Below are 18,375 nucleotides of genomic sequence, written 5' to 3' on the forward strand. Positions count from 1 at the left end.
GAAGCCTCAATCCCTGAACAGCGGTGAACACTGGATCAGAAGTCCAACACTCAACCGATTCTGCCACTGTTCCTTTTTGTTCAAGCTTTGCAAAAAAAAAAAAAAAAAAAAAGACAAAAAAAGAAAAAAAAAAGACCACCATTCACCAACAGTGCAAGGTCTCTGGAGTGTGGCCTTCTGGCGACCTCACATCAATAGTTCCCTGCAGACTGCTGATGCTGGGACTACAACAGACAAACCTGTGTGTGGCTGCGTATTGGGGAATTGGGGAATAAGAGGCATGGGAGAAATGCCACTGAAAGAGTACAGATGTTGAGTGTGGAGTGATGGCCTAAAGGTAACCAGTCTGCCTAGGAAGCGAGAGAATCTGAGCGCACTGGTTCGAATCCCAGCTCAGTCACCAGTATTTTCTCCCCCTGTACTAAACCTTAAGTGATGGTCTGGACGCTAGTCATTCGGATGAGACGATAAACTGAGGTCCCATGTGCAGCATGCACTTAGCACACATAAAAGAACCCACAGCAACAAAAGGGTTGTCACTGGTAAAATTTTTAAGAAAAATCTACTTATTTAGGAAAATAACTGCAGGCAGTGAAAAAATATTTAAAAAAAGAAAATTTTTTTAAAGGGTGGCACTCTCAGAGTAGGGATGCACTCTCCCTAAGGAGAGCAGCCCAAATTTCACACAGAAAAATCTGCTGTGACAAAAAGAGTAATAATACAAAAAAGAAAAAAAAAAGGAAAACAAACTGACGTACCTCATACACCAAATGGAGCGCCAGCAAAACCGCAGGGCAGTGTGGGAAGAGAAGGGCGGCAGTGTCGATGGAGCAGGGCTTGGAGTAAGCGGAGGGGTCGAGCACAGCAGGGCAGGGTTCGAGTCCCAAACAGTCCTCCAGCTCCTCCACCACACAACCATGATGTGCAGAGTTCAGCAGGTAATCCCAGTCCTGGCCACCACAACACTGAACACCTTTAGTTCAATAGGTGTAAATGTAACAAGGAACACCTTTAGCAGGTGTACAACTACATGCAATACTCGACACCTTTGGTTCAGCGTGTGTACATGTAACAATGAACACTTCTAGCTTAGCAGGTGTAAATCTAACTGGTAACTCTCTCCAGACGATGGAATGTGTGAGCATTCCTACATAAAGTGTATTCGGTTTCGGACGACAGAATGGAATAGCGTTTTCCAAAAATAAAAATCCATCATGTGCTGTACATGTGATTTTGTGATTAGCCAAGCAGAGTGCCTCATTCTGGGTCACTCCACAACCAAATGGTATGATTGGCCAGCCTGTCATGTGTGGCTCGTCTTGCACACATGCTGACAAAGTCACTGACCAGTCGTCTGCTCACGTGCCAACCTGTTAGCAATGCGGTTTCTTCTCAAAATGTTGTGGAGCAAACAAGGCAGCAATAGCAACGTTAGAGTGTTGCTGAAGTACTTGAAATGCTACAAACTGAAGGGTCGGACATTGAAGAGGTGGATGATGATGAAGAAGAAAGTGAATTAAGTGCAGAAAGCAGGCATGGGTATGGTGATTCGGGGTGAAAAATTGGCATTATTTTCTACCTAATGGCAAAACTTTAAAAATAAGATCAGAAATTTGATTTTTTTTTTTTAACAGACCAACACGTAATAAATCAGTTTTGAAAGTTTCATTTTCTTACTCTGTATTTTGTAATTTTTGTAATTTTTTTTTCCAAACCCTTACAAATGGGCCGGCCGTCTGTGGGGAAAAGCAAGGCAGAAAACTTGTCGTCCCAAGTGAATTAAGACTTTCAGTTCAGAAGGTGTAAATATAACAAGGAACACCTTTAGCAGAAGCAAATATAACACAACATACCCATACTTCAGTAGGTATATATATAGAATACTGAACATCTTTAGGAAGTTTACATGTAACACTGAACACCCTTTGGTTGGATTACATGTAACAACGAACAGTTCAGCAGGTGTAAATGTAAGACTGTACGCTTTGAGCTCAGTAGGTGTTAATGCAACAAGGAACACTTTAACTTTAAGCAAGTGTAAATGTAACATTGAACACCATCAGTTCATAAGTTGTACAAGTAATACTTAATATCTTTAGTAGGTGTACATGTAGGTGAAAATGTAATGTTCAACACCTCTAGTTTAGCAGACATAAATTTAACAATGAAAACCTTCAGTAAATGTAAATGTAACACTTATCACCTTTAGTTTAGCAGGTGTACATTTCGCACTATATACCTTCAGTTCAGTATGTGTAAATGTAACACTAAAAACTTTTAGCTCAGAACGTGAAAATATAACACAGAACATCTCAGTTTAACAGGTTAACGTAATTCCCAATTGGATTAATAAAGATGTAGTGCATTGTATTGTACTGTATTCTACTGTATTGTATTGTATTGCAATGTATGGTATTGTACTGCACTGCTTTGTACTGTATCATAATGTGTTGTGTTCAATTGTATTTAAGCCATTGCATTACATTGTGCTGTACTGCACTGTACTGTATTGTATTGTATTGCATTGTACTGTTTTGTATTGCGTTACATTGCATTGCAGTGTACTGTATTGTATTGCATTGCATTGTACTAAATTGCATTACAATGTATTGTATTGTACTTTACTGCACACTAGACAAGGGATGGGGGGGTGACAAACGAGAATCAACGTCCACAAACCTCTTCCGATCCCTGGTCGGAGGGCCTGGCTCGTTTGGCAGACATGATGGGAGACATGGACCGATCCAGTTCACGCTGTTCACAATCAAAAATGCCCACAAGTAATTCTAATAATAATGAATGGCATTTGACCAGCACACTCCTCTATTTCAAGTTAGACTCAGTGGGCTGTAAACTACTCATTCATACGCAGCCACACCCTAAAAATGACAAACCATGCTCACGTATACACACGCCCACACACACAAACCTATGAGTAGAAACCGCTTGAATTAACAGTGGAGAAAAAACAATCACAAAAATCCTGTTACCATCAGTTAAACAATTTTTCTTCCATCAGTAAAACATTTTTTTCTTCTTCCAATTCCTTCTTCAGTGTCTATTCACTACAAGATGATTTATACATGTACCCATTCTTTTATTTCAGCACACACACACTCAACACACACGCACACACACACACACATACACACATGCACACCTAAAATTCCACTTTTCATCTGTGTTTGTGGGCTGCAATTTCCACAATCATGCAAACGTATCTATAAGCTTTACATGTATGACTGTTTCTAACCTGGCATGTAGGGAACCACATTCCATTTTCAGAGATATCCATGCTCATTATGTTTGTTTCCAAAGCCTATCAAATGCTGACATGGATTACAGGATCTTTAATATGCACATTTGATGTTCTGCATAAAGAGGGGTCAAGCACCAGCATGTCTGCTCATCTGTTGACCTGGGTGGTTAGTGAAATCGTCTCCCCCAATCTGAACCCATAACTCATGGAATGAAACACCACTGCTCTAACTACTCAACGACTTAAATCTACCGAAGGTTATGTTTAGTCTATCTAATACTGTGACTCAGGGTAAAACATGTAATTCAACTCCTCCTTACACTTTGTCCAGACTGCAACTGTTGTCTCTAGTTTTCTCTAAATTTCTTATCATATATTATATTGGAAATGTATGACAATAAAACTTGCATTTTGTTTTAAAGTACTTCCGTAATTATCAGACATTTTTTCTGTGTTCTAAATGGTGTAACAATATTGCATATTACTTATCTGTCTGCTATATACCTTGTATCAGTCCCTGGAACTGTAATAGGAACATTTACCAAAAATTTTGGCGATAAACTGAATTCAAACTCGCCACCTTCAACGCACCCAATGTCGACAGCAATGACAGACCTTTCACTTCAACCTGTCCCTTGCTGAGTAACACATGAGAGAGAAAACCATACCAAAACAATGCACAGAAACACTCAACCCCCTGCCCCTTGAAGTTCAAAGCAAGATATATGTGTAACACATTTTTCTCCATGTACCTTAATCTCATAAGCTAAAGACAAAAAGGAAGAAAATCTACCATCAAAATAAACATAACACCACAAAGCCTTTTAGACAGCCATGAAGACTATTTTCAAAACTCCAATCATAGCCGTCACCAACAACTTCTATACTCCACAAAACATAAAACACAGAACATCTGACCCACACAACAGCCAATGCCCACTTTGCTAATCAAGGCGAAACAACATCTGACCCACACAACAGCCAATACCCACTTTGCTAGTCAAGGCAAAATAACATCTGACCCACACAACAGCCAATAGCCACTTTGCTAGTCAAGGCGAAATAACATCTGACCCACACAACAGCCAATACCCACTTTGCTAATCAAGGCGAAACAACATCTGACCCACACAACAGCCAATAGCCACTTTGCTAGTCAAGGCGAAATAACATCTGACCCACACAACAGCCAATAGCCACTTTGCTAGTCAAGGCAAAACAACATCTGACCCACACAACAGCCAATAGCCACTTTGCTAGTCAAGGCGAAATAACATCTGACCCACACAACAGCCAATACCCACTTTGCTAGTCAAGGCAAAACAACATCTGACCCACACAACAGCCAATACCCACTTTGCCAGTCAAGGCAAAATACATAACATCTGACCCAAACAACAGCTAAAACCCACTTTGCCAGTCAAGGCAAGGCGAGACGTGTCATATCCCATGAGGCCCAGCAGGCAGCGCTGGAAGACGTGCCACTCAGACTGGGAGCCGATGCCACCAGGTATGTTGCGCTGGGTGTACCACCGACCCAAGAACTGCAGGGCTGTGTCTTTGGGCAGCAGGTGCTTCAGGGCTTTCAGGCACAGGGAAACTGCACACACATGCGCACACACACACATTGAAGCATGCACATGAGTATACACATACACATGTACACACACACACACAAACTTTTTCGACACAGACAGCTTGCTTTGAGTGTACTGGCACCATGGTTTCATTCAAAACTGACAGGTAAATTATGTGTCTATGGATGGGATGTTCTTTTTTTCTTCATACGCACACTTAGGTTGAATTCTTTGGGTGCAAATTTCATATTATTTATGAGGGTCTATGAAATTTCACATTAAAGGAGGCAGACAGCGGAGGGAACAGCAGAGACAGAAAACAAAGCACACACACTGCCTCCATCCTCCTCTTCCTTCATCAATATAAAAAATAAATTGTTCCAAAATCTGTGGCCTTTGATGGCATACAATCATGGTGACCTCAGTTTCTATCTCCCTCCACTTCCATACTTGTGGTACTTCCTGTCAAGGTCTTCAGTATGAGCAGATCCATGGGGGACTGTTACTGGAGGGATGCAGTGGTGGTCTCCACTATTGGAGAGAGCTCACTCAGTCTGGCTCTGCAACTATTGTCGTAAGTAAGGGGCTTTAAAGTGGTATCCAAAGTTTGAAAGTTCAAGAAATCAGAACAGGCACTACTGAACACCACCAAAGTCACTCGGCAGCAAAACAGGGTCTCCTCTGGTATGTGGCATCCTGGCAACCTGACGTCGATAGTTGGCTGTGGACTGCAAACACTGGGACTGTAACAGATGAACCCAGGTGTGACAGTGTATGGAGGACTCAGAATGAGCAGCTTGGGAGTAATGACACTGAAATGGTGCAGATGATGGAGCATCAAAAAATAAAAAATAAAAATAAAACGAAGCACACTCACTGCCTGGCGAGGTACAGATGGAAGGCAGAGACGTTCTGTACAGGGAGCCATTCAACAGTTCCTGCACAACACATAAGGGGCACATTGTATTGTATTGTACTGCACTGTGTTGCACTGAATTGCATTGAATTGCATTGTATTGTTGTGTAGTGTAGTGTAATAGTGTAGTAGTGTTGTATAGTGTAGTGTAGTGTTGTGTTGAGTTTTGTTGCATTATTCTTTTGTCACAATAGATTTCTCTGTGTAAAAGTTGGGCTGCTCTCCCCAGGAAGAACACACTGTTCCATTGCAGAAGCACACCTTTTTTCCTTTTCTTTTTTCTGCCCACAGTGTATTTTCCTATCAAAGTGAATTTCTGTACTGAATTTTGCCGTAGACAACCCTTTCGAGGCCCTGGGATATTATGGGTGTGCTGAATGTGTGTTACACATGGGACTTCCGTTTATCGCCTCATCCAAATGACTAGCGTTCAGACCAACAATCAAGGTCTAATGGGGGAGGACAAAATACTGGCAAGTGTGGGATCCAACCCTGATGCTCAGGTTCTCTCGCTTCCTAGGCAGATGTGTTACCACTAGGCCACCACACCAATCACTGTAGTGTAGTGAGAGAGCGAAGGCAAATATCAAACCTGCCTGGGACCTAACCCCCCTCCTTCCTCCCAAGTAACAGAACTCCAGATTCTAATTGTATGTTTCCAGTGAACATGGCAGCATCTCACAGAAGACAGGTGCCTTTCCCTTTGTATTCAGCTTCAGCACAGGATACTTTTCAGCCTACTTTGACTGACCAGTGTTGTTGACTAGCAACCATACCACAAATGTTTCTATTAATAATAACCTATAATAATAATAATCATTATTATTATAACATTAATATTGGTATTGATACAGCGCTGAATCTTGTACAGAGACAAATCAAAGTGATTTCAAACCAAGTCATTTGCACAAATCCATAACTCTGATTCAGAGGAAAGAAGAAAGAGAAAACTTCTAAATACATGTAAACAGAAAGCTGGAGAAACTGTAGATCAGAAAGTGAGGAAGAGGGAGGAGGAGAAAGGGGAAGAGCTATGTCAGAAAGAGGCAGGTTTTAAGGCCACACCTGAAAGAGCCAAGTCAGAGATTTGTCCAAACCAAAGCCAGCTGATTCAATTGGTTGATATCACCCAGCCGTCATACAAGAACAAGGAACAGAATAGGCGCAGAAACTGACATAAGTAAACCACTTCACAAGACCTTTTTTTCACGACGACAGTAAACCACTTTAACAACAGACTAACAATGGACGCAGACTTCTCCTGTCTGAAACATGGTTATCTTGGTTAAAGACAAGGAGTTAGTGAAAGGACAGAAAAGGAGAAAAAGTGAAGAAAAATTAGCCGCAAATGTAGAACAGGTCAGGAAAACCAAGATGACTACCAGAAAAGAGGATGCTGTTTCCGTTAACACAAGGGAGGTACCTGCAGCTATTTTTGATTTTTCTGCCTGATGGACTAGTAGTTTGCACACGACAGGAATCCAGACACCTGCAGGAGTCGGCACCAGTGGGTCATGATACAGTAGTTTAAAAAAAACAAAAACACTTTACAACAGACTTTCCTCTTTGAAGTTTCTTTACGTTCTCTTCTTTTTTTTCCCCCAACAGACAGAGGTTAACTCACCACAGTGAACCTGTTGCGGACGTTGTCTCTGAGGCCCTGAATGAAGGAGATGTCCTGACCCCCCTCCGCCATGGACCCTTCCAGGTGGGACGGTGTCCCGTCACACTGCAGGGGCACCGGGGAGATGTGTGTCATCTGGAACATCATCCACTGACACTGACTACACACTGACACTGACTACATCAACATCATCCATGTACACTTGTACAGTGATCGCATCAACACCATTCATGTACACTGATCGTATCAACATCATCCATGTACAGTGACCGCATCACCACCATCCACTGACCACATCAATATCATCCACTGACACTGACTGCATAAACACCACACTGACACTGAACTCATCAATACCACACTGATACTGACCACATCAACACCATCCACTTACACTGACCGCATCAACACCACACTGACACTGACTACATCAACATCATCCATGTACACTGATCGCATGAACATCATCCATGTACACTGACTGCATCAACACCATTCACGTACACTGACCACATCAACATCATCCACAGACACTGACTGCATCAACATCATCCACTTACACTGACCGAATCAACACCACACTGACACTGACCACATCATCATCATCCATGTACAGTGATCGGATCAACACCATCCATGTACACTGATCGTATCCACATCATCCATGTACACTGACCGCATCAACACCATCCACTGACTGCATCAACATCATCCACTTACACTGACCGAATCAACACCACACTGACAACATCATCATCATCCATGTACAGTGATCGGATCAACACCATCCATGTACACTGATCGTATCCACATCATCCATGTACACTGACCGCATCAACACCATCCACTGACTGCATCAACATCATCCACTGACAGCAACATCCACTGAAAACATCATCCACTGAAACTGACCGCATCAACATCATCCACTAAAATTGACTGCATGAACATCCACTGAAACTGACCGCATCAACATCATCCACTGAAATTGACTGCATGAACATCATCCACTGAAATTGACCGCATCAACATCATCCACTTATACTGACCCCATCAACATCACACTGACACTGACCGCATCAACACCACACTGACTGATCTCATCAACATCATCCAGTGATCACATCAACATCATCCACTGACACACATATCAACATCATCCAATGACACTGACTGCATCAACATCATCCACTACACTGAACGCATCAACATCATCCACTGACAACACCATCCACTTAAAACATCATCCACTGATACTGATCTTATCAACAATCATCCACTGAAAAATAAAATAAAATAAAATAAAATAAAAATAATAATAAGATATATATACATGAAAAAACATCATCCACTGACACTGCTCTTATCAACATCATCCACAGACACTGACAGCATCAACACCATCCACTGACATCAACATCATCCACTGACACTGATTGCATCAACATCATCCACAGACACTGATTGCATCAACACCATCCAGTGACATCAACACCATCCAGTGACATCAACACCATCCACGGACATCAACACCATCCAGTGACATCAACATCATCCACTGACACTGACTGCATCAACATCATCCACAGACACTGATTGCATCAACACCATCCAGTGACATCAACACCATCCAGTGACATCAAAACCATCCACTGACACTGACTGCATCAACATCATCCACAGACACTGACAGCATCAACACCATCCACTGACATAACACCATCCACTGACATCAACATCATCCACTGACACTGACTGCATCAACACTATCCACTGACATCAATATCATCCACTGACACTGATCACATCAACACCATCCACTGACATAATCCACTGACACTGATAACATCAACATCATCCACTGATCACATGAACATCATCCACTGACACTGATCGCATCAACACAATCCACTGATATCAACATCATCCACTGACACTGATATCAACATCATCCACTGACAGTGAACGAATCAACACCATCCACCGACACTGATCTTATTAAACAGTGGAGAGATGAGAGTCAAGATGAACATGGCAACCTCCCATGCTGTCATTCCACAGCACAGATCTCATTCTGAACATGTGTTGTGTTGTGTTGTGTTGTGTGTGTGTGTGTGTGTGTGTGTGTGTGTGTGTGTGTGTGTGTGTGTGTGTGTGTGTGTGTGTGTTAATAAATGTGTGTACCTGTGTGCACACATAAGTGTGTGTACATCTCTGTGTGTATATGCAGTCATATGTGTGTGTGTGTGTGTGTGTGTATGTGTGCGTGCGTGTGCGTTTCATTATTATGTAAACGAAACTCACATCCCTTCCCCTCTTCACCCTCTACCCCACAAATTCCCCAAGTTCAGTAACTAAAACACACACACACACACACACACGCCCCACCACACCAAACCGCACCAACACCACCACACATACACCCACCCCAGACCTCCACCCCCACCCCTACACACACACACACACACAAACAAATCCTCAAGACAGGACACACACAGGTATAGCACACCTCTTCATCACACAGGACAAACACAGGTATTGCACACTTCATCTCACAGGACACACACAGGTACAGCACACTTCATCACACAGCACACACACACAGAGGTTTAGCACACTTCATCTCACAGGACACACACACAGGTATAGCACACTTCATCACAGCACACACACACACAGAAGAGGTTTAGCACACTTCATCACCAAAGGACGCACACAGGTATAGCACACCTCTTCATCACACAGGACACACACAGGTATAGCACACCTCTTCATCACACAGGACACACACAGGTATACCACACCTCTTCATCACACAGGTCACACACAGGTATACCACACCTCTTCATCACACAGGACACACACAGGTATACCACACCTCTTCATTGCACAGGACACACAGGTATAGCACACCTCTTCATCACACAGGTCACACACAGGTATAGCACACCTCTTCATCACAAAGGACACACACAGGTATAGCACACCTCTTCATCACACAGGTCACACACAGGTATAGCACACCTCTTCATCACACAGGACACACACAGGTATAGCACACCTCTTCATCACACAGGTCACACACAGGTATACCACACCTCTTCATCACACAGGACACACACAGATATAGCACACCTCTTCATAGCACAGGACACACACAGGTATAGCACACCTCTTCATCACACACATCACACACAGGTATACCACACCTCTTCATCACACAGGACACACACAGGTATAGCACACCTCTTCATCACAAAGGACACACACAGGTATAGCACACCTCTTCATCACATAGAACACACACAGATATAGCACACCTCTTCATCACACAGGACACACACAGGTATACCACACCTCTTCATCACACAGGACACACACAGGTACAGCACACCTCTTCATCACAAAGGATGCACAGAGGTATAGCACACTTCATCACACATGTCACACACAGGTATAGCACACCTCTTCATCAAAGCGAGCATCCATAGCACTAGGTGGCCGGCTGGAGGTGAAGATCTCCCCACAGGTAGGACTGCCCTGCGGCGTGGTGGCACGGAGCAGGCTCATGGACGCCGACCCCAGGGGGAGGAGGGGGATGTGCAGGTGGTTGATCTGCACCATAGAGAACAAAACAGCCATGCTAGTTCCTACTGTACTATGGAAAAAAAACCCAGCACCTAGCAACAAGTGTTGGTTCATAACATGATCAGTGCAGGGTAAAAAAAAAACACACAAAAAAACAGGAGATAATATACCAAGCTACTTTCAATTTCTCTGCCTGAGAGGAGCAGTAATTTGCACAGGACAGGGAATCAGACCCCTGCCGAAGTCTACACCAGTGGGTCACCAGTACAGTATATGTAACTAAAGCAGTAACTTCAGTTAGTTCATAATGTGATTTGTGCTAGGGAAACAAAAACACATGTTAGTTCATTATGTGAACTTTTGATGATACTTTAACCAAAACAGCTTAACATGAGTTTTATAAAACTAGGTAACATTAGCAACAGCAGCTCACCTTCAATTATAAAGAGATATCAGTATTTTTATCACTGAAAATAATGGTCATCCTTATCACTAACACGATGCATTTATCATAATAATGATTATTAAACTCAATTAAACATGTTTGCACCTTTTAGAAAATCTGTCCCAAGTACTTTATTCTCCTGGCTTTAAGTCTAACTTACAAACAACTACCAAGCACACAACTAGATTGTAAACACACACACACACACACACACACACACACACACACAAACTTGTACAAATAAACACACAGAGTCACACAGACACAGACAACATAAACACAGATTATATCTTTTAAAGACTGACCTTGGTGGTACCAGTGTGAACCGAGATAAATCCACTGATGTCCAATGTCAACAACAAGTCCAAGGACTGAAAGAAATAATACACAAGTCCTGTCATTTCATCACATTCAAAGGGTGATGACGACGTTGATGATGGATGATGTTCATTTATTTAAAACAACAAACATAACAATCATGCCTAAAGCAATTTTCTCAGTTTCTGTTATAGATTCCCCAAAACCACTGACCCAACACACATTAACATGAATCATTTGCACAACTGACACACTCTCACACAGTAACTGATGAAAAGTCATCTCTGCAACAGACGTTTCAGACATAATACTGCACAAGACAAGAATATCAGACCCCTGCCAGAGTCTGCACTAGTGGGTCACAGTTAAGTATGTGTAATCAAATACTGCTTTCATAAGCAGAAGGGAGGTAATAGTATAGTCAAGGGTAGCTATTACTATTAGCCGCATTTCATTCAATTTCTGTTTGGGTGGAGCAGCATTTTGCACAGCACAGGAATCAGACCCCAGCCAGAGTCCAATGATCACAAGGCAGCATCACAGGACTGGGCCAATCTTCAGTGCTGCCATCAAACTTAAACCTGAACTGCAGCACTAAAAATTATTGACATTCTTTCATTTTCAAAACAAAATAACAAAAAAAAACCAAAAAAATTGAAACCACATGAGGATAAGTACAAATTCAGCAGAGACAAACATGACGGGAGAGCTGTAAGTTCTTCAGCTGTGCAAACCTGTAATTCACTGCCTTTTTCAGTCATTCAAAGTCTTTCACTCATATCTTCTGAAACAAATCAAGAAACATTCTTTTTCAAGCAGTCTCTACATAACTAAGTCACTCCGTTTCTTATCTGTATTGAATGGACCCTCATCTATTTCCGCCATGCGTGTTTGAGCATGCATGCATGCGTTTGCATACCTGTATGTGTGCGCATGTGCATGTGAAATGTGTGAGTTCTTGTGTGCTTTGTGTCCGACATATTATTGTAAAGCACTTTCAGAGGTTGAAAACCCTGTGTGAATGTATCATCATTATTATTAAACACACTATCAACAACAAAAAGGAAAGTTCACCTCAACAGGGCAGGCGTCCTTGGCAGGGATGACAGTTACAGTGCCAAAGATGAGCTGAGTAAGGTCATTACTCTCCTCAAAGCGAACACACCTGGTAACAACAAGCACAGCGTGGGAGGCAGGTGGGTGATGTTATAAGCCACCGTCCTCACAGCCAGACACACAATCGATCTTTGTATTCTGCTGTGTTCTAACGTTAGTAAAACACCAATAGGCCCTCAAAGATTATAGATAAGCACCCCATTTCCTACCCCAGCATGCAAAACAGAGGCAAATAGTAAAATAACAGTAGACTGGTATTCACAGGTCCTGAGAAATCATAGACAAGCAACATTTTTCTTATTCAGTAGGTAAAACACAAGTAAATTAACACCTTCATACACACACAAACAGAACACATGCACACGCATACACAAAAACACACAAGACATACCACACACACACACACACACACACACACACCTCAACTGCTGCTTGTAGGGCACCATGAAACACAGGTACTGCTGACCACAGAGGTCCGAGGACAGGAACACTTTGGATGCTTTCCCAAGAGGGCCGTCTCTGCACAAAACCAACATGTCAGGGATATCAGATAGTGCTAATACTGTAGGACCTAAGAGGCATTGGGTGCCATGCTTGGGGTGAGGCCTGTCAAAGTCATCTGTACAGCAGATTCATAAAGGACCGTCACTGAAGGGAAGTGGTAGCAGACTCTCCTCTGGGGGTGATGTTCTCTCAGTTTCACTCAGCAACTAGCTACTGTTGGCGTCAGTAAGGATTTTAGCAGGTGGTGTCCTGTGAATGGCAAATCAGAACAGGCACCACTGAACACCACCAAAGTGACTCAGCAGCAGTGCATGGTCTCTTCTGGTGTGTGATCTTCTGGCGACCTAACATCAAGGCGAAGTAACATCAATAGTTCCACCAGGACAGCCAGCACTGGGACTACTATGGACAAACCTGGGTGTGGCCGAGTATGAGGGACTTGAAATGAGCAGCATTGGAGTAATGCCACCAAAACAGCGCAGATAATAGGCAGCAAACCAAAAAAACAAAATCAAATCAAATTTTTGTTTGTTTATGAAAGAATAATAAGGCACTGGGTGCAATGATTTGTCACAATCTCATTGTCATATCTTAATCATCCTTTATAAAAAAAAAAATTACATCAATCAAATCATGTTGCTTTTTGCCCAATCAACCGTCATGGGGCAATAATTATATTATTATTATTATCATTATTATCATCATTATTATTATTATACAAGAAGTACACAGAAAAGGGAGTGAAAACTTACTGATAAAAACAACTAATGGAATACCGTATAAGACATAAATAACACTGATAATGGGTAAGAATATGCATGTGAAAAGGGACTACTTTGCATGAATGAAGTTCTGTCCATAAAAATGTTCTGATCTTCCTTAGTTGCTCTGTGCTTACTTACTTAAGTAATACTAAACAGCAGCAGCCTGGTATTCAAATGTCATCAAATAAAACCATGTTGCTTGTACCCCAGCTGACCACACAGGGCCATTTCAGGGCTGATCTCTTGTTAGTTCTTAAAACCAGTCAAAGAACACAAAATAATGTTAAAAGACTGATCAAAACAACATTTAAGGAACTAGTTCACTCAATTCTCACTTAATCCATGTAAAACTGAAACCATGTTAAAAATACTGAGACAGTGTAAAAAGATCACATCAAAAAACCTACGGGGTTACAGATTAAAGGGACAGGAGATAAAGTATGATTCTTTTCTGCCCGTTGGACCAGACTGAATAAATCAACTGAAATTGTATATCTCTTTAATCCATCTCTTCACGTTTGAATGTGCATTCTTGAGTGAATTCATGTGTACCCAATATTCAAACATACTTATGTGCTCCTGTCTCTCCCTCTTCTAGCTGGCACCACACACACACACACACACACACACACACACACACACACACACACACACACACACACACAAAAGCATGAACACATACACACACACACACACAAAAAAAAAAAAAAAAACAAGCACACACACGCACATAAGCATGAACACACAAACACACACACATGCACAAGCATGAGCACATACACACATACACACACACATGCATGTACACACACACACACACTACACACAAAAGCTTCTCCAAACCTACTTTACACCATACATGCCTGCCCTCAAATCCTACCATCAGGAACAAATGATATAAAAATCAAGAACAAGCTAAAAATTTCAAGACTACTTTTAATATTCTTCTTTTTAGAATTCAGGGCAACAGCAACATCCTCACAGCCACCACGACTGATGGAGAATTCACACTTGCAAGAGTGTATGAACTAAGTTTTCACTTTTCTGTCCTTGTAGTCCTTCACGAAAGACCAAATTGTAAATGAATTCCATTCGCTGTTGGCCCAATTGTATGCTTATGTCAGTATCGGATGAAAGCTGAGCATTGAGCTCTGCCTCCACACACACACACACACAAACACACACACCCAAGCCTCCCCTCCCCACCTACCTGATGGTGGGGGCTGGCTCCGTCCACAGGTGTTCCAGACAGACCTCGGGCTGGGGGGCCGTGGGAGCGTCGACACAGGTTTCGTTGACCAGCATGGAGGCGCTGAGGGAGCTGTTGGGGGACCTGAAGTAGGTGTTGGGGGACCGCACCTGGGGGGACGGCGTGTGGAAACGGTACAGGGCAGCTTCTGATGATGCCACGCCTGGAGAATGAGAACGGCTGGAAACCAGCAGCACAAAAGTTAGCGGAGGACAACAAATGGAATCAAATAATAATAATTATCTACATAGCATCTTTCCATGTTAACTCATTCGGGATGGCAAGTTTTCTCCCTTGCTTTTCCCCACAGATGGCCCCTTTGTAAGGGTTTGGAAAAAAATTACATAAAATACGAAATACATAGTAAGAAAATGAAACTTTCAGAACTGGTTTATTATGTGTTGGGCTATTACATATATATAAAAAAAAATCAAATTTCTCATCTTATTTTTAAAGTTTTGCCATTAGGTAGAAAATAATGCCAATTTTTCACCCCAAATCACCATACCCATCCTCGCTTTCTGCACTTAATTCACTTTCTTCTTTGTCATCATCCACCTCTTCAATGTCCGACTCTTCAGTTTGTAGCATTTCAAGTACTTCGACAACATTAAAACGTTGCCATCACTGCCTTGTTCACTCAGATGCCACTTCGCTAACAGGCTGGCACACCAGCAAGCGACCAGTTTGTCAGCACATGTGTGAGACAGGCCACACATGACAGGCTGGCCAATCATACCATTCGGTTGTAGAGTGACCCAGAATAGCGCACTCTGCTTGGCTAATCACAAAATCACATGTACAGTGCGTGATGCTATTCCATTCCATCATCTGAATACATTTTAGGTAGGAATGCTCACACATTCCGCCGTCCGGAGAGAGTTAAATATGCTAAGTCATGCGGTACAATGTAAAAACTGATGTTTAAAACAAGCATTTCAAACAAAAAACTTACATTCATAACCCTGCACAGACATCCAGCCACTCAAACACTAACTTATGTTCATACATGCACAAAATATTTCATCATACACAACGTAACAATCATACATATATATATATATATATATGCATCACAATATCTAAATAATGCACATATTTCATAATACTTGAATCAAATATCACAATACTTAAAACTGTATCACAATACTTTAAAATACAGCCCATGTCACAATACCTAAAACCGTATTACAATACTTAAATCCACTAACGTCACTGAAACAAAAACTAGTCATATCAATTAAAATAAACTAATAATCAAAACTGATAATTTGGAGATTAAACAATGTTGCTTATAATCCAGCAGACCACAAAAGGGATTTTTCAGGGCTGAAATTAGTGTAACAGTGTGCACATACAAGAGCATGTGTGTATGTTCAAAGTTTTTTGTCGTTTGTTTGTTTTTTAATTAAGAGAAATCTGGAAGAGGAAGTGTGCTGAATTTTGCCTCAGAATATGTTTCGCCATCTGAAACGTCTTTATTAGGTATGGTTGTTTTTGTACATGTTGGTTTGGTTTGGTATGCTTGCCGTGGTCTTGTTTAAAAATGCATTGTACACAAAGACTGGACAAGACTGAAGTGAACGAGGCAGAGAAAAACCACAAACACACACACAATCTGACACATTACAATTCACTATCTATTATATGTATTGCCAATGTTTTCTATTAACATGACAGTGACAGGGCAGGAAACAGAAAAACATAAAGCCTTATCGCTTACTCAGCTGAATAAGAAAGAACAAGTTTCTGCATCATTTTCTATACCTTCCACCATTAGTCCAGGTATGGTAGCCAAGTGGTAACGTGTTAGTCAAGAAAGCAAGAGAATCTCAGTGCACAGGATCAAATCATCGCCAGTATTTTCTCCACCTCTACAAGACCCTGAGTGGTGGTCTGGATGCTAGTCCTTCAGATGAGATGATAAACCGAAATGCTGTATGCAGCAGTACTTAGAGTACATAGAAGAACCCACAGCAAGAAATGGACAGTCCCTGGCAAAATTCTGTTAAAAGAGATCCACTTTGATCGGAAAACAAATACACTTGCAGGCAGAAAAAAGAAGAAAAAAAAAGGAAAAAAATTAAAACGTGGTGCTGCACTGAACAAAGTATAACAAAAAGATCAATTCCGCATAAAAATCAAAATCACAAGTAAAAATTTACTTAACACTCTGTAACAACTAACCAATGTGTAAAGTCACCTCAACCACAGTGAACATCCAATTATCTTCCACGTAAACATACCAAGCACCCATAGACACTGTTGGACTAATGCATGCGTACACACACACACACAAACACACATGTACACACACACGTGCACACACACATGCACAGACATACACACATATACCCTCTCTCTCTCCCCCTCTATCTCTCCCTCTCCCTACTCCCCCGCTCTCTCCCTACTTCCCCCCCCCCTCCTCTACCCATTTCTCCCTCAGTCTCTCTCTCCCTCTTTCTCTCCTCTCAAATTCTCTGCTTTTATCTCCCTCTCTCTCTCTCCCTCCCTCTGCCTCTACCTCTCCTCTCCCACTGCCTCTCCCTCCCCCATGCTCCTCTCTCTCTCTACCTGTTGGTGTGCTGTGTGAGGACAGGGCTGGACCTGTGAAAGGTGTTGGGCGAGAAGAGTCGGTCAGACAGGTTTCTCATGGGCGAAAGGTTGGAGGAGGGGCCTGACAGGTTAGCCAGAAAGCGGGAGGAGTGGCTGCTGGATGACTGGTTCATGCCCATCGGCTGCATCGCCATCAGGCTGGTGTTCTCCAGGTTGGCCGACACGCTGCTGCACTCCTGCAGCACACCCAGTCAAGGGTTAAAGGTTAATGGCCCCACAGCCTTTTATGATCATTGGCTGACAAACTGCTGCACTCCTGCAACACGCTGGATTAAAGGTTAAAGGCTAAAGGCCTCATAGCCTTTTACTGCTATTGGCCGACATGTTGCTACACCCCTGCAATATGCCAGCTTATGGGTTAAAGGTTAAAGGCCCCGTAGCCTTTTACGGTCATTGGCT

At 42.2% G+C, this 18,375-nt stretch overlaps 1 protein-coding gene across 1 annotated transcript in view; it reads right to left on the reverse strand.

The window, feature by feature from the left end:
• LOC143281054 (anaphase-promoting complex subunit 1-like) overlaps positions 1-18,375 on the reverse strand; it is an 83,746-nt gene that overhangs the window by 51,578 nt on the left and 13,793 nt on the right. Inside the window, exons 9-19 of the mRNA XM_076585966.1 lie at positions 17,935-18,152; positions 15,322-15,540; positions 13,264-13,362; positions 12,802-12,892; positions 11,715-11,780; positions 10,842-10,991; positions 7,377-7,511; positions 5,714-5,774; positions 4,672-4,859; positions 2,680-2,754; positions 759-950 (exon numbers count right to left, since the gene is read on the reverse strand). Coding sequence (XP_076442081.1) covers positions 759-950; positions 2,680-2,754; positions 4,672-4,859; positions 5,714-5,774; positions 7,377-7,511; positions 10,842-10,991; positions 11,715-11,780; positions 12,802-12,892; positions 13,264-13,362; positions 15,322-15,540; positions 17,935-18,152 — 1,494 coding nt within the window. The remainder of the gene's footprint in view (positions 1-758; positions 951-2,679; positions 2,755-4,671; positions 4,860-5,713; positions 5,775-7,376; positions 7,512-10,841; positions 10,992-11,714; positions 11,781-12,801; positions 12,893-13,263; positions 13,363-15,321; positions 15,541-17,934; positions 18,153-18,375) is intronic.

Source organism: Babylonia areolata, chromosome 4, assembly GCF_041734735.1.
Source record: "Babylonia areolata isolate BAREFJ2019XMU chromosome 4, ASM4173473v1, whole genome shotgun sequence".
Classification (NCBI taxonomy): Eukaryota; Metazoa; Mollusca; class Gastropoda; order Neogastropoda; family Buccinidae; genus Babylonia; species Babylonia areolata.